The sequence below is a fragment of the Trichechus manatus genome, unplaced genomic scaffold (genome assembly GCF_000243295.1).
Source record: "Trichechus manatus latirostris isolate Lorelei unplaced genomic scaffold, TriManLat1.0 scaffold00028, whole genome shotgun sequence".
NCBI classification, from domain to species: Eukaryota; Metazoa; Chordata; class Mammalia; order Sirenia; family Trichechidae; genus Trichechus; species Trichechus manatus.
Genome location: NW_004443964.1, coordinates 15849858 through 15872928, shown reverse-complemented (window position 1 = coordinate 15872928; position 23071 = coordinate 15849858). Strand labels below are relative to the sequence as shown.

At 36.7% G+C, this 23071-nt stretch overlaps 1 protein-coding gene across 7 annotated transcripts in view; it reads left to right on the top strand.

Moving 5' to 3' along the window:
• HELZ (helicase with zinc finger) overlaps window positions 1-23071 on the top strand; it is a 188621-nt gene that overhangs the window by 129838 nt on the left and 35712 nt on the right. For all 7 annotated transcript variants that reach the window (XM_023729303.1, XM_004374202.2, XM_012554956.2 and 4 more), the window contains 7 exons: window positions 2382-2433; window positions 3209-3399; window positions 5149-5356; window positions 10165-10244; window positions 15037-15604; window positions 16027-16258; window positions 17108-17627. In XM_023729303.1, the coding sequence (XP_023585071.1) occupies window positions 2382-2433; window positions 3209-3399; window positions 5149-5356; window positions 10165-10244; window positions 15037-15604; window positions 16027-16258; window positions 17108-17627 (1851 nt within the window). The remainder of the gene's footprint in view (window positions 1-2381; window positions 2434-3208; window positions 3400-5148; window positions 5357-10164; window positions 10245-15036; window positions 15605-16026; window positions 16259-17107; window positions 17628-23071) is intronic.

Below are 23071 nucleotides of genomic sequence, written 5' to 3'. Positions count from 1 at the left end.
GCAGCTGTTATATATATGTATATAGTGTTTTATTTTTATAAAACCAAAAAAAACCATTCCAGTTGCTGTTGAGTGAACTCCCTCTCATGGCAACCCCAAATGTGTCTATATGGCAACCCCATGTAAACTGTGTTTCATTGGGTTTTCAGTGTTGATTTTTCAGAAGCAGATGAGCCAGCCTGTCTTCTGAGGTGCCTCTGGGTGGGCTTGAACTTGCAACCTTTTGTTTAGCAGCCTAGCGCATTAGCCATTTGTGCCACCCAGGGACTAATTTTTATCAATTTTCCCATCATGTGCCTAAATGTAGTTGTCTTTCTCTTATCCTGCCTGGAATACATAGAGCTTGGTGTCTTTCATCAGTTGTGGAAAATCATCAACCATTGTCTCTTCAAATAATTATTTCTGCTTCAATTCGTTGTTTTTTAAAAAATAATTTTATCCTGGTAAAATCTACATTTTTGCCACTTTAACCATTTATAAGCATACAATTCAGTGACATAAATTATATTCACCATGTTGTGCAACCATCATCACTACCCATTTTTCCAAATGTTTTTCATCACCCTAAATGGAAACTCAGTGACCCTTAAGCAATAATTCCCCATTTCCCCCTCCCCTCAAGGAGCCCTGGTAGTGCAGTGGTTAAGAAGCCCTTGGCTGCTTAACCGAAAGGTCGGCAGTTAGAACCTACCAGCCGCTTTGTGGGAGAAAGATGCGGCAGTCTGCTTCGGTAAAGATTACAGCTTTGGAAACCCTATGGAGCAGTTCAGCTCTGTCCTTTAGGGTCGCTATGTGTTGGAATTGACTCAATGGCAAGGGATTTGATGGTTTGGGGATCTCCCTCCCCCCGCCCTTTGAAACCACTAATAAATTTTTGTTTCTGTGCATTTCCTTATTCTAGATGATTTCATATAAATGGTATCATACAATATTTATCCTTTTGTGTCTGACTTGTTTCACTCAGCACAGTATTTTCAGGGCTCATCCACGTATCAGAACATCGTTTCTCTTTAAGGCTGAATAATACTCCATTGTATAGATATGCTGCATTTTGAGTCATTTCTACTTTTTGGCTTATGTAAATAAATATAAGCATCTATTTGGGCCCCTACTTTCAAGTCTTTAGGGAATATACCTAGGAGTGAAATTGCTGGATCATATGGTAATTCTGTATTTAATTTTCTGAGGAACTGCCAAACTGTTTTGTACAGTGGCTGCGTACCGTTTTACATTCCCACCAGCAATGATGACGATTCCATTTTCTTCACATCCTCACCACCATTTGTTACTTTCCGTTTGTCTTGTAGTAACCATCCTTGTGGGTATGAAGTGGTATTTCATTGTAGTTTTGACTGGCTTTTCTATAATAACTAATGATGTTGAGCAATGTCATCAGTTTTAATGGTGGACTGGTGTAAATCTGCTGGTGTTTATTTAGTCTTCTCCATTGGTGGACGTTTAGATTGTTAACATTTATGACATGTATAAACATTGCTGTGATGAGCATTTGTGCCCAAATCTACGATTATGTAATTAAATCCATGATTATTTCATTAAAGTATACATACATTTTTGATGCTTTTAATATGTCTTACCAAATTTCTTTCTAGAAAATTTTTACAATCTCTCAAGCGGACTATGACACTCTCTTTTTTTGTTCCTTCACTAAATTTATAGTGTAAGATAACATGAATCATAATCAAACTATCATAAATCCCAAACCATGTTTATATTTGTGTTATTGTTGTAAAGGTTCTCATGCTCAAGAATTGAAGACCTGATTTTTTTCCCTTGAAAAGCAACTTTTTTGTTTTGTCATTTAATTCTAAAAAACCTATAGAGAATTTGTAAAGGAATAGAATTTAGGTTTCAATCGTATTGATTGCAGTATTTCTTTTTATCAAGAAAATTCATTAAAAAAAAATTTTTTTTATATGGCCTCAGTGTGATGCTGGAAAAACCTGAGTCCCAGCAATGTGATTTGAATTGACCAATACCTAAGTTGACTCAAAGCAGTCTACCAAAAAAACAAACTCATTGCCACTGAGTCAATTCCGACTCCTAGCAACCCTATAGGACAGTGTAGAACTGCCCTGTAGGGTTTCCAAGGCTGTAAATGTTTATGGAAGCAGACTGCCACATCTTTCTCCTGCGGAGCGGCTGGTGGGTACAAACCCTCGACTTTTGGGTTGGCGGCTGAGCGCTTTAACCACAGCGCCACAAGGGCTCCTCGAAGGAGTCTAGTGGTTATTACAGACTCACAGTCTCAAAATTTTAATTGTTGCTGTATACATTAAATTTGCATATAATTTGGAAAATGTTTATTGTTCTCTAATACTAACCATGTTAAAGTCAATATATATTTGTTTTTTTCTTCAAAGGGGAAAGTCCTTCACCATACCCAGAATGATCATTTCCAGAATGATGGAATTGGTAAGTGGAAAAATCAGCCCTATGAAATTTTGCTTACATGATATAAGAAGTGTGCCCCAAAATCACCAAAGAGGAGGAGGTTGGGGAGAGAGTCACAAACACACAACAGACACCTTGGAACCTCACTAATTAGCTCTTTTACTGAATACATCTGGTCTTGTGAATGCTTTGATATGTTGTTTCTGGAAAGGGTGATTTTATAGGTCTTGCTGCATATTTAGAAGTTTTGAGAAAAATCATTTAACCCTTTTATGCAACACAAGTTTCTAGAAAATATTTATATCCTACAAATGTTATGTCATGCAAATTTTAAGATATAGTTTATTTTAAAGATTTTAAATGTTGCAGAATTATACTTTTAAAATAGTTAATACTTAACCTTCATTTTGTATTTTGCTGTAGTATAATTGTAAGTCAGAACTTTATTCTGAGGAATTGTATATGCTTTCCTAGTTTCAGAAAACTATTTATTGAGTGTGTATGTGTGTTCATGTTTTTCTCTCCTAAAGAACAAATCTCTAGCTCCTCAGAGGACATTTTAAATTATGCTTGTTTATAAAAAGAATACTTTGTATATCTCAAGCTAATTTTAGGGAACATTGTAAAATGATTATGTTTTTAATATACTTTACTCTTCCACACTGATAATTCTTTGTTTATGAGATTGTTATGGCAAACCTGGGAGATATATTTTGCTATTGGATAATTTAAATTATTTTTGTATAGGTATATATGTACAGCTATTGAGTGCATCTATTTTCTATTTATTTTTCAGTTCAGCCCAATCCTTCCGTACTTATTGGCAATCCTATTAGAGCATATACTCCTCCACCCACTCTTGGACCTCCCCCAAATTTGGGAAAATCTCCAAGCCCTGTTCAAAGAATAGACCCTCACTCTGGGACAAGTATTCTTTATGTACCTGCTGTCTATGGAGGGAACGTAGTTATGTCGGTGCCTTTACCTGTAAGTGGATATTTGAGATACTTTCTGTTGAGTAAAGTAAAATAGGCTTCACTTAATCCTGAATGAATGACCATCCCAAATAGTGTTCTGCCAGTCTCTCTCTCTCTTTTTTAACATTTCAATGCCCATACCCTAATTTTAAAGCAACTCTTATTTTTAACCTTCATGTTTTGAAATGACCAAAAATATGAATTGTTGATTACAGTTTATTACTGGAATATGAGTGACTGTGAAGAAATATGTAAATTGGATGGTTTGATTTAGAAGCCTTTTTATTTTTTAAAATGTTTTTATTGGGGAAAATTGGGCTAAAAGTTAATAACTGCTAGAAAATTGGTCCCTTGTTTTATAAAGTGATGTGTTTATTTTTGCTTTTGCCTTTTATACTTGTGTAAGTCAGTAATCCTTCCTAAGAAATACAGGTCATTGGAGGAGACCAAGAGGCTTGCAGTAGTCTACTTCCCTTGGATCTAAATTTATCTGAGAAATTCCATGCCTTATGAAATCTTACTGCTACTTAAAAACATAATTGAATCCTTTCTAAGAGTATAGATTTCAGGGGGTGTCCGTCTAGTAAATACGAGCCCATTTTTATTTCCTTTAAGATTTTAAAATATTTTGATAATTTTGTTAACTTGCTGATTTACTAATTCCAAATTCATGGATTTTAGCCTATAAAATATTTCTTTCATTTAAGGCAGCTACTCTAATTTCAGGAATGATGGCCATTGCCAAGGATCTCTGGCACTCCTCCTTACACCCAAATGGAAAACTGCCAGCTGTGAACACTTCTCAGTCATGTTGGTCATGACAGTTCACAGTCATAGCAGCCAGTGAGAGTCACTGTCAGGATGAAATATGTCATTTATGCCCACTCCCCATAGCCTTCAGATTTTAGCTGAGTTATTTCTTCCCAGACAACCTGGCAACATTATACATCATCTGCTTTAAATAGTAAGTCTCTTAGGACTTATATTTCATTTTACTAGGTCAAAGAGGCTTTCATTATATAAAATTTCCAAGAGTCTGCCCTTTAAACAGTTGTATTACAATAAAATAATAGGGACAGTAGCTCAGATGTCATCACATTTATTCACTTTCTGTTAATATGCAGAGATAAGCTATCTACGCACACCAAAACAAGCTTTCTGTTTCTATGGTATAAGGTAGAGTTGAATTAATAAAAAGCATGAACTAATGTGATTACCTGTCTGAATTTTGCCCACTATAAATGAATATTAAGTGATTTAGTTATTTCTATAAATTTGGAGTGCCTGTTCTTTAAGTTGAGACTCCTGAGACTAAATTCTTTCTTAATTTTTTTTTTTCTGTTCTCTTATTTGGTCTATTAAACTATGCAGCTATGCAATTATGACTTAAAAATATATTTCATGATAATCCGTGACATATATACATTCATATTAAGGGGAAATGATTCAAAACTATAAAATGATTTAATCCCTCAAGGAATAATTACCAGTCTTAAATCTTCAGTTTCATTCTGACCTCACAAATTGTCCATTTTCCTTTACACGCTAAAGTAAAGTCACTCAAAGAACCATTTTAGGCTAATAAAGACATAGTAGTAATTCTACCAGTTATAATTGTTAGGATCAACTTTGTAATTACGTATTTTGATAAAATTAACATCTGTGTCTGTGTTTGCCTTTTCATAATCAACTGTACTAGAGTAGTTTGTCTTCCAAAGTTTACTTAACGTAATTATATCATTTTTTTGTAATAACACAGGTACCATGGACAGGATACCAGGGAAGGTTTGCAGTTGATCCTCGAATCATTACACACCAGGCAGCGATGGCCTATAATATGAACCTGTTACAGACACATGGACGGGGGTCTCCTATACCGTATGGCCTTGGACATCACCCGCCTGTCAGCATAGGGCAGCCACAAAATCAGCATCAGGAGAAGGATCAACATGAGCAAAATCGAAATGGTGAGTTACTTTGCAGTTCTCATATTCCTAAGTGGATGGCACACCAAGTCTTAACCAAACATAAAGTTCTTTTAACAGTATGATAGTTAACTTTCTCTTGGATAATTAACCTCTGTGAGAGGAATCTGATATAAAAACTATGGATCCTCTCTCCAGAAGATGCAAATATGTATGTAGACACAAATTTGCATGTAATTTCAGAGGGTCCCCTAAGTTAAACCCTACCACTTATGATTGGTAGCACTGATTCCTTTTAAAAAATATTAAATTTTAATATTCAGAATGATTTAAGTAGCAGTCCTTTAAAATTAAGACAGAAAATTCTTTCTTGTTAAACATTTTTGCTGACCCAAAGTATGTTTGTGGTGTACTAAGCATTATGCTACTATGAAGATACTTGGTTTAAGGTAGTTATTTCATACGCAAATCATAATCTCTTATTTGCTAGAATTATTAATAAGAAAAAATTGCTCACTGCATTTTTTGTTATGTTAGATGCCATCGAGTCTGTTCTGACTCATAGTGACCCTATGTACAACAGAACGAAACACTGCCCGGTCCTGTGCCATCTTCATAATAGTCATGCTTGAGTCCATTGTTGCAGCCACTGTATCAATCCATTTCATTGAGGGTCTTCTTCTTTTTCACTGACCCTTTACTTTACCAAGCTTGATGTCCTTCTGCAGGGACTGATTCTTCCTGATAACATGCCCAAAGTATGTGAGATAAAGGCTCGCCATCCTTACTTATAAGGAGCATTCTGGCTATACTTCTTCCAAGACAGATTTGTTCCTTCTTCTGGCAGTCCACAGTATATTCAATATTCTTTGCCAACACCATAATTCAAAGGCATCAATTCTTCTTTAGTCTTCCTTATGCATTGTCCAGCTTTTGCACGCATACGTATGAGGCGATTGAAAATACTACAGCTTGGGTCAGGCGCACATTAGTCCTCAAAGTGACACCTTTGGTTTTTAACCCTTGAAAGAGGTCTTTTGCAGAAGTTTTGCCCATTGCTATACGTCATTTGATTTCTTGACTGCTGCTTCCTTGGGCATTGATTGTGGGTCCAAGTAAAATGAACCCTTGACAACTTCAGTCTTTTTTTTTAAGTCAGGTTAACTGAGTTATAATTTATATACAATAAAAATTTACTCTAAATGTATAGCTTGATGAATTCTGAGAGATATACAGAATGTTAACTACCACCAAAATCAAGATATATCACTCATAAAGTTCCGTCAAGCCCCTTTGTAGTCAATCCCCTCTTCTAACAAACGCCCCAGCCCTGGGCAACCACTAATCTGATTTCTGTCACTATACTTTTGCATTTAGTCTAGAGTGTCATATAAATTGATTAATATACTATATAGCCTTTTGTGTCTAGCTTTTTTTCACTTAGCTTAATACTTTTTAGATTCATCCATGTTGTTGCATCTGTCAGTTGTTCGTTTTTACTGCTGAATGGTATTCCATTGTGTGGTTTTACCACAATGTGTTTATCCATTCATCAATTAATAGAAATATTATTTGTTTCTAAATTTTGGCTCTTAAGATCTTGAAAAACGGGTATTGAAATCTCCGAATGTAACTAGTATTTGTCTGTTTCTCCTTCAGGTTCTATCAGTTTTGCTTCATGAGTTTTGAAGTTCTATTATTAGATGCATAACTAGGATTGTTATGTCCTTTTGATTAATCAACCCATTTATTATTATGGAATGACCTTATTTTTCCCTGGTAATATTCTTTCCTCTGAGATCTGCTTTGCTTGATTTCAGTGTAGCCACTTTAACTTTCTTTTGACTAACGTTAGCATGATATATTTTTTTCTGTCCTTTTATTTTTAACCCATTTGTGTCTTTATATTTAAAGTGCATTTCTTTTAGGCACTATGTAGTTGGCTGTTGATTTCTTTTATCCAGTATGACATTCTGTGCCATTCAGTTGGGGTGTTTAAGCCATTTACATTTAATGTGATTATTGATATAGTTAGGTTTAAGTCTGTCCTTTTGCTATTTGTATTCTATTTGTTCCATCTGTTTTCTGTCTCCCTTTTCCTTTTGTTCTGCTTTCTTTTAGATTGAGTATTTTTTATGATTCCATTTTATCTCTTTGTTGGCTTATTAACTAAAACTGTTTTGTTATTTTAGTGGTTAGTTTAAGGTTATAGTATATATCTTTAACTCCTCACATCCTACTTTCTAATTGATATTTTACCAGTTAATGTATAGTAAAAGAACCTTACATTATTTCAGTTTTTTCTATCCTGGCCTTTACACTGTTGTCATACATTTAACTTTTATATATGTTATAAACCTTGAACGCAATTGTTATAATTTTTGTTTAAACGGTCGCTTATTTTTTTTTCTAATTTCATTTTTCGTGAAAATATACACAACAAAACATACACTCATTCAACAGTTTTTACACGTACAGTTCAATGACATTGGTTACATTCTTCATATTGTGTCACCAGTCTCACCATCTCTACCCATTTTGTTTCACCACCATTAACTTAGACTCACTGCCCCCTAAATGTTTCATCTATGCTTTAGAGTTACTGTTGTCCATTTGGTCTCATATAGGTAATTCTTTAAAAGGTCTCAGTGTTCGAGGCAAACATTCTTTACTAATTGAGCTAAACTCTTGTTGAGTTTAAAGATGAGTTCGAGGGGTAGTTTTGGTTCAAGGTTTAACTGTTATCTCAGGGCAATAGGTTCAAGGGTTCCCCCAATCTCAGGGGGTCCAGTAAGTCTGGGTTTCATAAGAATCTGAAGCTGTATTCCACAATTATGCTCCTTTTGATCAGGATCCATCAGTTGTGTCCTTGATCAAAATGTTTAGTAATGGTAGCCAGGCATCATCCAATTCTTCTGGTCTCATGACAAAGGAGGTAGTAGTTCATGGAGGCAGTTAGGCCTAAGGTCTAGTCCCTTTTCCAATTCTTAGGTCTCCTTTTTCCTTCTTCTGCTCCAGGAGAATAGAGACCAATTATTGTATCTCGGATGGCTGTTCACAAGCTTTTCAGACTCTAGGCACTATTCAGCAGACTAGGAGGTAGAGCAGAAACTCTAGAAACAATACTAGGCCAATTATAAAAAGTCACATCTTTATAAAGAATTTTAAATAAAAAATAGAAACTTATGAACTCATGTAGTTACTGTTTTTGGAAATCTTCATTTTTCATATATTGTGTTTTTATGTAAATAATGTGTGTGTTATACATTTTTTTGCCAGCCTCGCCCTCCCCAACGCAGATATTTTTGTAAGCACACTATGCAGACTTTTAAAATTAGCACACCTTGCGAAAATACCCCACGGGGGAGGGCATGTTTGGCCAAGAAAACGTAGAACATGTGTGCTATTTTTACATAAAAATATGGTATTCATTTTTCCATCTGATATTTTCCTTCTGCCTGAAGGACTTGTTTTAACATTCCTTGTAGTGAGAGTTGGAGGTGAGTTCTTTCAGCTTTTGGATGTTTTTATTTCACTTTCATCTTTGAAAGATATTTTTTCAGGGTTTACAATTCTTGGTTGACAGTTTTTATCTTTCCTTACTTTAATGATATCATTTCTCTGTTCTCTTACTTGTATTGTTTCCAGTGAGAAATCTGATGTTATCCTTATCTTTGTTTTTCTGTAAGTAATGTGTCTTTTTCCCCTGACTGCTTTTAAGATTCTCTTTTCATCACTGGTTTTGAGCAGTTTGATTATGATATGCCTTGGTATAGTTTTCTTCATATTTCTTGTGTTTGGGGTTTATTGATCTTCTTGGATTTGTGGGTTTATAGTTTTTTTCAAGTTTGGAAATTATTGGCCTTTATTTTTTCAGATATTCTTTTTGTTTCATCCCCTCTCCTATTCTTCAGGAATTCCAATTACCCATATATTAGGTCACTTAAAGTTATCTCGCAGCTCGTGGATACTCTCTTCATTCTTTAAATTCCTTCTTCTCTTTGTGTTTCATTTTGAGTAGTTTCTATTACTGTGTCTTCAAATTCACTATGTTTTTCTTCTGCAATGTCTAACCTACCACTAATCCTATCCAGTGTATTATTATATTTTTCATCTCTTGGAGTTTAGTAGTAAAGCTTGATAGTTCACATTACAAAGTTCCAGTGACATTCTGAGAAAAATGTTTTTGAGTTAAGAGCCCAAATTGAGGATTTATTCAGGAACTTAAAGTATCCAGCAGTTAGTTTTTGTAGATTAAAGGCCTTTCACATTCATGAAATAGCATTATTCAAGTCTAGTATAATTGTGATTTTTTTTAACCTTGACTTTGTTCCTTCTACTATTATCACCCACTTATACTTAGTTTAATATTTATTACTTTTTAAAGCATATAACCAAATCCCTTCAGAATATATTTATTCAGTTTAGATTGTTTTACTGAGTTGGATTGACACATTATTTGGATTTTTGCTTAATTGAATGTGTAAATGATCAAAGTATCGAGCCTGTATAACTACATAAAAATGCCAAGGCCTTTTATGTCTAGTCTAAGAAAGTGAGGCTGTCAGTTCCTGGAAATTGGGTAATTTCCTTTGGTATTATTTGATGTTTTAAGGTTATTCCCTTATTAAATGTTTGCCGTATCAGTGGGGTTTGTGTCGTTTATAAATTTTCCTTCTTGCAGAGAAACTGGAGTTCTGAAAATTTACGAACAAAACTCAAGCAGTAATATAAATTCCTAATAATGGGTGAAAAATGTTTGAAATGTTCTGCATTTTTGTCTAATATTGTATTGTTATTGGAAATGTCACATCCGTTAAATTTACAAGGATTTTAAAATATTTCCTTAGGTAAAACTGATACAAATAATCTTGGGCCTGAAATTAATAAGATTCGAACACCAGAGAAAAAGCCTACAGAACCAAAACAGGTACGCTGCTTGCATTTAGTGAATGCACTTTTCTTATGAATTTAGTCTGGTTGATCATCTTGAAATCTTGAGGTTTTAAAGAAAAGAGTCTACTTTTTACATATATTTTTATGTTTATCATCCTACAAGGTTCTGGTGGGTCGTATTGCCCATTTTACCTCCACCTTTTCTTTGGCTACATGATTTCATTTATCTAGTATACTTTTCTCAAATTCTGTTATTCAGTGTTAGACTTGAATTTAGAGACTTTCTGTGATGATGTAGTAAATGAAGACCCAACTACAGATTGGGAAGAATATGTACCTCAGAATGAGAAGAGCTGGTATAGTAGAGAGGAAAAGAGACTTAACTTCCTCAAGTTCCTCACATTGTTCTTCATCACACTTGCTGTGTAAGTCTTTACCTCTTTATCAGTCCATTCATCTACTTTCTCTGCTTAAGTGCTTGTGTGAACCCAGGTAGAGAAAATTAAATCATTGGTTGAATAAGTGCCACTGGAAAATCTTGTTTTCTAATTTAGGTTGAACCTGCAGGGCTCCCCTACATTCCTTTTACAGGTACTTAGCTCCCTTTGCCCAGTTTTTTCAGTGGTTTTCCTCAAACTTTATTACCTTCCACCTTGTACTACCCTTATTATCAGGAGATGACTTTGCCTTAAGCTTAATTCATGAGGATTTTACCCCATTAATTCATCACCTGAGGCATTACTTTTTCTGTATCGTCTACCAGCCTTACTTCTTTATCACCAGTCACTGAGGAAGAGTTCCTATTAAGACTAATACTTCCTCTTCCTGTCGCCTCACAGACCTTGTACCTTTTCCTCATTTATCTTTAGATTCTTTCCTGCTATTGATTCTTCCTAATCAACCTGTAAGGTGTCTACATCTCTTCTACCCTAAAATTGGTTGATAGACTGTTTTTATAAAAAGACAATTTCCTTGACCTTTATCTCCTTTATAGCTACTTCCTAATTTCTCCTATCCACCTCATCTGTTATTTGCTCCTTAACCCATGCAGTCTTGTATTAGGATTCAACATTTCACTGAAACTATTGAGTTCCAAGTCACCAAATCTTATGAAAACATTTTAGTTTTCTGAAGTCTGTAGCTTACTTGACTTTTTTTGGTATTTGGCACTATTTTCTACTTCTGTCTTCTTTTCTGAAGTTGGTAGTCTTACTTGACTTTTTTTTTTTTTTTTTGGTATTTGGCACTATTTTCTACTTCTGTCTTCTTGACCACTTGGTTTTTGGGATTTCTTTAACACTTCTACTTTCTACATACCTTCTCTAGCATGATCTTCCATCTCTTTTATGAGTTCCTGTCCACCCACTCCCTATCTCTCCCTAGTCCTTAAGTTGAGGTTTCCCAAAGTTCTGTCATTGTCCCATCTCATTTTTCTTTCTATTCTTTCTTACTGTAAACTAGTCCAGTCCCATGATTTGAAGTAACTTATTCCATGACAGTGACTTCCAAATCTCTATCTGTGATGCTACTGTTGCTAACTGCCCTACCAATGGGGCAAGGCAGGCAAACGCCACCTTTATCACTAACTGTGTGGCAAGGATCAGCATAAATCCAGTCTCTAACTGGAAGTGGACCCAGGCTTCACCATTCCTCATTGCTAGCCTACTTCTTCTGTGGCACTTCTGCTTTCATCCTAACCACCTAGAGTTAGGTACTAGCCGTAGGCTCAGGAGTCCGTACAACTCCCTGCACTTTAGACCAGGCAGCCCCTCTTGACCTCTCTAGCCCCCTGTGGCTAGGTCACGAGATAGAAGGACTGTGTCCTTCATCGGCTGCCCATGCAGCCTTTCTCTGCCACCCAGCCATCCAAAACTGGTTCCTCATGAGTTAGAACTCTGTCCTTACGACTGCCTGCACACCCTGAGGTAAATCAAAGTCCCATTGCCCGTTGTGGGTTTGTTAATTCTCTGTGACAGCTCACAAAATTCATGGAGACTGTTGTCTATACTTACAGTTACCCATTTATTATAACCAGAAACAATACAAGTGAAGAGACCCATCAGGCAAGGCCTGGGAGAGTTTCCAGCATAGGACCTCCATTGTCCCCCAGGGTGTGCCACCCTCTTCAGTATGGATGTTCTCACCAATCCTGGAGGCCCTCAAAAGAGAGAGCTGTTCTCTATATCCAGTTACTTATGTTCTGTAAGCATCTCTGAGTCACAGTTTCTACAACTTGGAAGGATTCAGTACCCACTGGTGGAGCTGTGGTGAAAATGTGGCAGCCAGAGGAATTTCCTGTTAGAGTATGAGGGGAGCTGCAATAAAAGTAGAAGTGGTGTGTATCTGGGGAGGGGCACCGAGGAAGACCAAGTGGCATGTTAGGATAGTGCAGCAGTAACAGCAACAGTCATAGTTAGAAACAGCTTGGGGCAAAATCAGCCTGAAGAGACTTAGATGCTACCAGAGCAATGGAAGCCAAGATAGTTAAGTGTCACTCATGTTCTTGTTTGTTAATTTCTGTTATGAACCCTCCCTGCTAGCGAACTAGGTAACCTGATAGATGCTTTTCATTCTCTTTCCCACTCTGATGGTTTGTCCTGAGGCCCAGGAACAGCAACAACAACAAAAAAGATTTTCTACCTCTCCTTGACTCAGTACCTCAGTATTAGGAGGAAAGTGGTAGAGGATAATCTAATTCTGATCTAATTATGATAATAGTAGATGCATGCTCCTTCAGGCCTTACAGTCCTCTAGCCTACCTGTTGTTGTGTTGTTAGGTGCCATCAAGTCGACTCATAGCCTACCGAACAAGCCCACTATAGTATCATAGAGTATCACAGTCTTGGTCTAAATTTTTATGACATAGGCCTAGCTTCCTGTTAATGTCAGAGTCAGAAGGGAAGGAGGCAAGTAAAACAGCAGCTTATCCACAAGCAACCTTGACATGTAATCATGGTCTCCTTCATGCAATTAGATATTGGCAGCCTCTTTTGGAGAAAAGTATATCCCAGATGGGTGTGGTTTCAGTCATTAAAAAGATGGAACCTTAAGGGGGAAGTGTTTTATTTATAAAGAACCTCAGTCACGTTCTGAGACATTTGAAGAGTAGACATTGCAACCACTTGGGATAACTGGGACAGAGTTGTCATCCTTCTCACTTTTTTAAGACAATTTATATGCACTCTATAATCTTAAGGACTTGATTGGCCTGTCCTAATTTAATGGCAGTCCATTTGGGCCAGTGGATTAGATATGAGAATGCACTTGAGGCACAGTTGGCACATTCCAGTCATTTGTTGCAGTAGCTTGGTCACTAGGTAGAAATCTGGTGTACGCCACCTTCAGTGCAGGGACAGGCTACTTGTTCTGTTTCCTTGGGAGCGGTTAGCACCATGCTTAACTTGAGAGCCACTGGTGAGGTAGGTACTTTGGAGTCCTCAGTGACTGTTTCAGCATCAAACTTTGTAAGGAGTTTGATATACCAGAGCCGCTCACTGAGTGTTTTGACTGATCTGGAAAAGAAATCTTGTCTCTTTCTACCTTGTATTTCATTTTTCACATTGTCACTACTTAGATCAAGCATGTGTTTTAAAAGGATGACAACACTCTCGGGCATAAAAACCTTTGGTAGTTTACTACCGCTTACAGGATTTAAAAAGTGTTTATACTCAAAATTGAATCATTCAGGTTCTTGTGTAATTGAGCTCTTAGTTTCATCTAATGTCAAGTAGGGGAAACTAAATATAAACAAGTGAAGTTATAGTTCTGTGCACACAAAACGTCTCATGCTCTCAAACCTACCATGTTTTTCTCCACTCTCAACCTTGTATAAGCTGTTACCTCTGTCTAGAATTCCTTCCCTCCCTGGCAAATTTCAGCTGTTTCTGCAAGATTCAACTCAAATGCCATAGCCTCTGTGAATCCTCTTTAATTTTCTCAGGCCCTACAATCTCATAGCACATTTTCTTACAGTACCTCTAACTCCAGAGTTCTACTGGACTCTAAACCAGGTTAACAGACTTCTTCTGTGAAGGGCCCAATAGTAAATCTTCAGACTTTGTGGGCCGTATGATCTGTATTGCAGCCACTCACCTCTGCCATTGTAGTGTGAAAGCAGCCATAGACAAAGTGTAAATGAATGAGCATGGCTATATTCCAGTAAAACTTTATTTAAAAAATTCATTGGGCCAGACTTGGCCTGGGGGTTGTAGTTTGCCGACCCCTGCTTTAAGCTCTTTAGGTTATAGGTTCAGTCTTATTATTGGTGTTCAAATCTCTAGCACTAGGCACAATGTCCTTGGTGTACCTCAGTAAGTTCCTCAATAAATGTTTCTTGAAAGACTGACTGTCAGTATGTAATGGTAAAAATTGACAAACTGTTTACACAAAGGTGATATTATTTTTATTTTTTTATTAATATGGATGTATTTGGAGAAATAGATTAAATGTATAAAAACAATAAAATCAGAAGGGAAGAACACATTTTAATGATTTATATCAGAAGGAAATAGAAATGGTTATCTTTCCAAGGAAGAAAGTGTGAAATTAAAAATAATGTTTCTAAAGAATTTAAAATGAATATGCTAATACAATGGCAGTATCTTTTGTTACAATTCAAACTTAATTTTTTTTTCTGTTTCTGTTTCATCTTTCTTAATGTAAAAAATATTTATCACCTTATTCCATGCCAGTATGGGCCCCCAGCACTCCTACTGTTACTGATAAGAATTTATCTATTCTTTAGAAGTGTGAGGGGTGGAAAAAAGATGGAAAGCCACTACACTTGGATCTTCTGCAGTTAAAAAAGACTTCTTATGTTTTTCTAGGTTGATTTGGAATCAAATCCACACAACAGAAGTCCTGAATCACGTCCTGGAGGTGTTTATCCCAGTACCAAATTTCATCGCAAAGATAATCTCAACCCAAGACACATAAATCTTCCTCTTCCTGCTCCCCATGCACAGTATGCAATTCCTAACCGCCATTTTCATCCCCTTCCCCAGCTACCAAGACCACCATTTCCAATTCCGCAGCAGCACAGTTTGTTAAATCAGCAGCAGAATAATTTGCCTGAGCAACCAAATCAGATGCCACCCCAGCCAAATCACGTAGTCCAGCAGCAGAATCAGCTGAATCAGCAGACTCAGCAGCCACCACCTCAACTCTCTCCTGCATACCAGCCAGGGCCCAACAATGCTTTTTTTAATAATGCAGTTTCTCATCGACCACAGTCTCCTGCCGAGGCTGCGATTCCTGAACAGCAGCCCCCACCCATGCTGCAAGAAGGCCACAGTCCCCTAAGAGCCATTGCACAGCCCAGCCCCGTTCTTCCTTCACATCTGAATAATTTCATGGATGAGAACTCCTCGGGATTACCTACAGGGGAGGCTTTAGGTAAGTTTTCCCTTCATTCTCCACAACAGTCACTGCTAAGTCTGAAAATTTCAGAGGTTGTTCAATTCAAATGACATGTACTATGCAATATTAATTTTGATCAGGATTGACTCATTTATTAAAGTAATGCCAACAAAAATCAACCATTTAGTTTGATAATCAGAATCTAGTTCCAAATGCTATATACTATCAAGTATCCAACTGATGACAGGTTACGTTATTATCTGGGTAAGGAAGACTCATCATCATTACCTTAACTTTAGTTTCTCACAAATTTAGAAAACATTTACTTTCTCCCAAAACCAAATTGTATCCATTTCTTTGTCCTTATGGAGAAAATTCTGGTTGTACAAACTCTTGAGAAAACTAACCTGAAACCCCAAATGCCTAAAATCTTAAATTTTTCACATATGTTTTTGCAGATCGTATACATGGGAGTGTAGCTCTGGAAACATTAAGGCAGCAGCAAGCACGGTTACAGCAGTGGAACGAGCATAATGCTTATCTCAGTCAGGGCAGTATTCCATATCCACACCATCACCATCACCTCCAGCATCTCCCTCAGCCACCCATTGGATTCCATCCACCGCCAGTGAGAGCAGACTGGAAGCTCACCAGCAGTGCCGGAGATGAAGCAGAAACAACATACTCAAGGTATTTTAGCAGTCACAAAATAGCCTCTGAAACATGACCCCCTACTGTTTGTTGAATATAGTTGAAATATTGCCCCAAAGAAACTGGATGCTGGCCTTTTAGGCATATGCTACAAAGCTCCCTTGATGGACTCTAAAGTATAGAGGATTCATTTAGAAGCAAGTCTTGTACACATCAAGTCATGGACCATCTAGGGAATGTAAATTAACTCGGTCCCTTGTTTTTTGGTCTCTTCTGCAAGAGAATCATGCCATCCCTTTAGTAATATGGAAAGTACTGTGTGTGTTTTTTTCATACTTAGTAGTAAAGTGGTACTTTTATTGAAAGAATTAATACTTAGAAAGAATAAATAAGGACACGAGTAAATAGTAGTTAAAAATCAGAAATTTATCATAAAAAAATTTTTCCCCCAAGTTGCTCAGAATTCTACCTTCTTATAACCACAGGTACTTATGGGTGTTTGGTCCTGTGTTTTTATGTGTCATGTGAATGCTGTGAAGTGTTTCCTAATCCCTTCTGAATAAGGTCCGCCATTATTGTGACCTTTTATAACTGCCAGTTGTCAAAGGCATGTAGAGAGAAGGGCAGTTGTTTTTAATACCAAGGAGAAAGAAAGAAATCATATAATTATTTAAAAGATCAGGTGCTTGGACTTCTTTAGTGTCTGCAGTTCAGCATCTATTGAGCGTTAATACTTATGTTTGAGATTAACTCCATTAGTTGATGTTAGTTTCTAATTAAGTATGATGATTTTGCTTATAGAAATCACCTGTGTAGCCAGCAAAGCTCTTTTTAATGTGATGGAGTCATTCTTTTGTTTTCTCATCATATTTCATCATCTTTATGTAGGTTTCAAGACTTAATCAGAGAACTGTCTAATCGTGATCAAAGTGAAACACGGGAACTAGCTGAAATGCCACCACCTCAATCAAGACTTTTGCAATATAGACAAGTTCAGACTAGGAGCCCTCCAGCAGTCCCATCACCCCCATCCAATTCAGACCACAGTAGCCACTTTTGTAACTTTAATGACAACAACAGAGACGTTGAAGTAGCCAGCAACGCAGCAGCATTTCCGCAGCGCCTACCACCCCAGATATTCAGCTCACCTTTCTCTTTGCCATCTGAACACATTGCTCCTCCTCCCTTGAAGTACCTGGCACCTGATGGAGCATGGACTTTTGCTAACTTACAACAGAATCATCTAATGGGGCCGGGCTTTCCCTATGGCCTACCTCCATTGCCTCACAGGCCACCACAAAACCCTTTTGTGCAAATACAGAATCATCAACATGCTGTTGGTCAAGAGCCATTTCACCCATTATCATCTCGAACAGTATCTTCTTCTTCGCTCCCTAGCTTAGAAGAGGTAAATGTCTTTCTTCTTATTTTCCTTCTCTTATTTTGGGATTAGTTGATTGTAGGGGAAAAATCAATACGTATTGATTTGATAATACTAGTGGACATAGCTTATTGAATTCAGGTCTTTTAAAGATAATTCTTTCCTGGAAATCATTTGAATTTCCACCCTCTTATTGTGGTATTTCAGACTTTGTAGTATGGTTATTATTGTGGAAACATGAAGCCTCTTAGAGCCTTTTATTGCTGTTTTGGAACATTTAATATCTGACTGACTTAATGAGGCTATTCATTCAAGCAGCGCTGTCCTTTCTAATGGAGGGAAGTGATTTTTAGTGATTCATCTTTTTACTTCAAGTTACATTTGTTTATTACATATTCATTAATTATAGCTTCTCAAAGATGTTGACTGTTCTCAGTCAGTGGCCAATTCCAAGTGCTATGCTCTTTCTCCTATCATGCATCCTGGGGCTTTTATAGACTTGAGGCAATTGATACACAATGATATTTTGATTCCCAGATGTCAGAATTTGCAGGTGTTCAATATAGAATTTAAAAAATTTTGCATGTTTTAAAATCAGGAAAGGTGTGTGTCAGGGTTGTATCCCTTTCACCATGCTTATAAATCTGTATGCTGAGCAAATAATCCAAGAAGCTGGACTATATGATGAAAATTCCACATCAGGATTAGAGGAAGAGTCATTAACAACCTGCAGTATGCAGATGACACAACCTTACTTGCTGAAAGTGAAGAGGACTTGAAGCACTTACTGATGAAGATCAAAAACCACAGCCTTCAGTATGGATTTCACCTCAACATAAAGAAAACAAACATCCTTAAAACTGGACCAATAAGGAACATCAAGATAAATGAAGAAAATACTGAAGTTGTTGAAGATTTCTTTTTACTTGCATCCACAATCAACATCCATGGAAGCAGCAGTCAGGAAATCAAATGACGTATTGCATTGGGCAAATCTGCTGCAAAAGACCTCTTTAAAGTGTTAAAAAGTAAAGATGTCACCTTGAGGACTAAGGTGTGCCTGACCCAAGTTATAGTATTTTCAGTCGCCTCAGATGCATGTAAAAGCTGGACAATGAATAAAGAAGACAGAAGAACTGATGCCTTTGAATTATGGTGTGGATGAAGAATATTGAATATACCCTGCACTGCAGTTAAACAATTCATTTGTTATCTTAGGCTCCTAAAATAAGTTGTAAGCATAATAAAAGATGAATTGGTGTCTGTATATATATATTGTGAGGATCTAGAAATTTGGAACAGAACCATACTTTACAAAGACTTGACACATCTGACATTTCAGTTTATAATGGAATGGCTTTACAACTGAGAAGTATTGTAATTTTCAGTTATGTTTTATATTTGATGTACATTGAAGTTGTGAAGGATTTCATTTTACTTGGATCCGCAGTCAACGCCCATGGAAGCAGCAGTCAAGAAATCAAATGATGTATAGCATTGGGCAAATCTGCTGCAAAAGATATCTTTAGAGTGTTAAAAAAGCAAAGATGTCACTTGAGGACTAAGGTGCACCTGACCCAAGTCATGGTATTTTCTGTTGCCTCATATGCATGTGAAAGCTGGGTAATGAATAAGGAAGACCAAAGAAGAATTGATGCCTTTGAATTATGGTGCTGGCGAAGATTATTGAATATACCATGGACTATTAGAGGAATGAACAAATCTGTCTTGGAAGAAGTACAGCCAGAATGCTCCTTAGAAGGGGGGAATGATGAGACTTTGTCTCACGTACTTTGGACATTTTATCAGGAGGGACCAGTCCCTGGAGAAGGACATCGTGCTTGGTAAAGTAGAGAGTCAGTGAGAAAGAGGAAGACCCTCAGTGAGATAGATGGACACAGTGGCTGCAACAGTGAGCTCAAACATAGCAGTGATTGTGAGGATGGTGCAGGACCAGGCAGTGTTTAGTTCTGTTGTGCATAGGAGCACTGCGAGTTGGAACTGACTGGACGGTGCCTAACAACAAAACAACAACAAATGTTTTCTGTACGTATGTATCTGTCTCTAGCTAGCTAGCTAGCTATTTAAGATAAAATTAATCAATCATTTTAAAGTGTAGAATTCAGTGGTTTTTAGTATAGTCACAATGTTGTGCAACCATCACTACTTTTGATTGCTCTAAACAAACCCTGAACCCATTAAGTCATTTCCCCAGTCTCCTCTACCCTAAGTCCCTAGCAACAACTAATCTATTTTCTGTCTCTTTGGAGACGTTTCACATAAAATTTTATGTAAATGAAGTCATACACTTTGTGGCCTTTTGTGTTTGGCTTCTTTAACTTAGCATGTTGTTTTTAGTGTTCATCTGTATTGTAACATTCCTTTTTATGGCTGAATTATATTCTACTGAATGGATGTACCACATTTTGTATAGTTATCAATTGATGGACATTTGGGTTGTTTCCACTTTTTGGCTATTATGAATAATACTGCTATGAACATTTGTGCACAAGTTTTTATGTAAACATATATTTTCAGTTCTCTTGGGTATATACTTAGGAGTTGAATTCCTGGATCATATGGTAACTTTATGTTTCACTTTTTGAGGAACTGTCAAACTGTGTTCTATAGTGCCTGTACTATTTTAGCTTCCCACCCCTAATATAGGAAGCTTCCAGTTTGTCTACATACCTGGCATTTTTTAAAAAATAGCCATTCTAGTGGGTGTGAAGTAGAATTTTGTTGTGATTTTGCTTTGCATTTCCCTTACTACTAATGATGTCTAGCAGCTTTTCACACTTATTGGCCATTTATATGTCTTCTTTGGAGAAATGTCTATTTAACTCTTTTGCCCGTTTTCAAGCTGAGATGTATTTTTGTTTTTGAGTCATAGGAGTTCTTAATGTATTCTGGATACTAGACCCCTACCAGATATATGATTTTCAAATACTTTTCTCAATTCTGTGTGTCATTTTTTCACTTTCTTGATTGTGTCCTTTCCTGCATAAATTTTTTAATTTTGATGCAATCCAACTTATGTGTATATATATTTTTTACTTGTGCTTTTTGTGTTATATTTAAGAAACCGTTGCCAAATATTAGGTCAAAAAGATTTACCCCTATGCTTTCTTCTAAGAGTGTTATGGTTTTAGCTCTTATATAAGGGTCGTTGATCCATTTCGAATTAATTTTTGTATATGGTATGAGGTATGGGTCCAGCTTCATTCTTTTGCATGTGGAAATCCAGTTGTTTTAGCACCGTTTGTTGAACAGACTATTCTTTTCCTATTGAGTGGTGTTGGCATTTTTGTTGAAAATCAGTTGGCCATGGATGTATAGGTTTATTTCTATACTCATTTCTATTCCATTGGTCTACATGTCTGTCCTTATGCCAGTACTGCACTGTCTTGGAGCCCTGATGGCACAGTGGTTAAGAGCTCGGCTGCTAACCAAAAGGTCTGTAGTTCGAATCCACCAGCCGCTTCTTGGAAACCCTATGGGGCAGTTCTATTACTGTAGCTTTATAGTAAGGTTCAGAATTGGAAGTGTGAGTCCTCCTACTTGGTCCTTCTTTTTCAAGATTGTTTTGCCTATTCTGAGTCCCTTGAATTTCCATATGAATTTTAGGATCAGTTTCTCAGTTTGTGCAAAAAAAAAAGCAAGCTGGAATTTTGATAGCAATTGTTTAAATCTGTATATCAATTTGGGAAATATTACCATCTTAACAATATTAAGTCTTAAGCATTTTATTCCTTTCGATGTTATTATAAGTGGAATTGTTTTCTTAATTTCCTTTTCTGATCATTTATTGCTAATGTATAGAAATACAGTTGATTGTATATTGATTGTGTTTCAGCAATCTTGCTGAACTCTTTATTAGTGCTAATAGTTGTTTTATTCCTTGGACTGCCTGTTTAGAAGAGTATGTCATCTGCAAATACACATAGTTTTACCTTTTCATTTCCAATCTGGATGCCTTTTATTTCTTTTTCTTACCTAACTGACCTGGCTAGAACCTTTAATATACTATTTAGGGTACATATCTGGCAAAATTCGAGAAAAGCAAGTATATAGGGTTTTTCAAGTTTACTCCTGTTATGATTTCTAATTTCATTCCATTGTTGTCATAGAACATGCTTTGTATGATTTCAGTCTTTTTAAACTTACTGAGACTTGTTTTGTGGCCTAGCATATAATCTGTTGTGGAGAATGTTCCAGGTGCCCTTGAGAAGAGTGTTCTGTAGATATCTGTTACGTCTAATAAGTTTATGAAACCAAACCCATTGCCGTTGAGTCGATTTCAACTCATAGTGAACTTATAAGTTTATAGTGTTGTTCAAATCTTTTATTTCCTTTTTCTGTTGTACTATTTTAATTTCCTTGCCATTTATTTTAATACATTTTTTTTAGTTATTTTGTTAGTGGTTGCCCCGGGGATTACAATTAACGTTTTAATTTATAACAATCTAGTTCAGATGAATACCAACTTAATTTCAATAATATATAAAAACTGCGCTCCTATATGATTTCACTCTCCACCTTTATGCTTTTAGTGTCACAGATTATATGTTTATACATTGTGTGCCCGTCAACATAGATTTATAATTACTGTTTTATGCAGTTGTCTTTTAAATCACATAGGAAACAAAAAGAGGAGTTATAAAGCAAAAATACATTAAGACTCTTTTATTTTTATTGCTTTGTATATAAGTCTTTTTTTTTATTTTCACAATTTTATTGTGCTTTAGGTCAAAGTTTACAGTGCGGGTTAGTTTCTCATTAAAAATTTTATACACAAATTATGTTGCAACATTGGTTGCAATCCCCGCAATGTGACAGCACTCCTCCCCTTTCCACTCTGGATTCCCCGTGTCCATTCATCCAGTTTTCTTGTCCCTTCCTGCCTTCTCATCTTGCTGTTCGGCAGGAGTTGCCCGTTTGGTCTCGTATGTTTGAATTAAGAAGCGTGTTCCTCACATGTGTTATTGTTTGTTTTATAGGCCTATATAATCTTTGTCTAAAAAGTGGGCTTCCGGAGTGGCTTCAGTTCTGAGTTAACAGGGTGTCCAGGGGCCATAGTCTCAGGGGTTCCTGTAGTCTCTGTCAGACCAGTAAGTCCGGTCTTTTTTGGAATTTGAACTTTATTCCACGTTTTTCTCCTGCTCTGTCTAAGACTCTCTATTGCGGTCACTGTCAGAGCAGTCGGTAGTGGTAGCTGGGCACCTTCTAGTTCTTCTGGGTTCATGCTGGTAGATGTTGTGGTTAATGAGGTCCTTTAGTCCTTTGGGCTAATATTTTCCTTGTGTCTTTGGTTTTCTTCATTCTCGTTGCTCTGGACAAGATGGGACCAGTAGATGTATCTTAGATGACTGCTCACAAGCTTCTAAGACCCCAGATGCTACTCACCAAAGTAGGATGTAGAAACATTTTCTTTATGAACTGTTGTGCCAGTTGATCTAGATGTCCCTGGA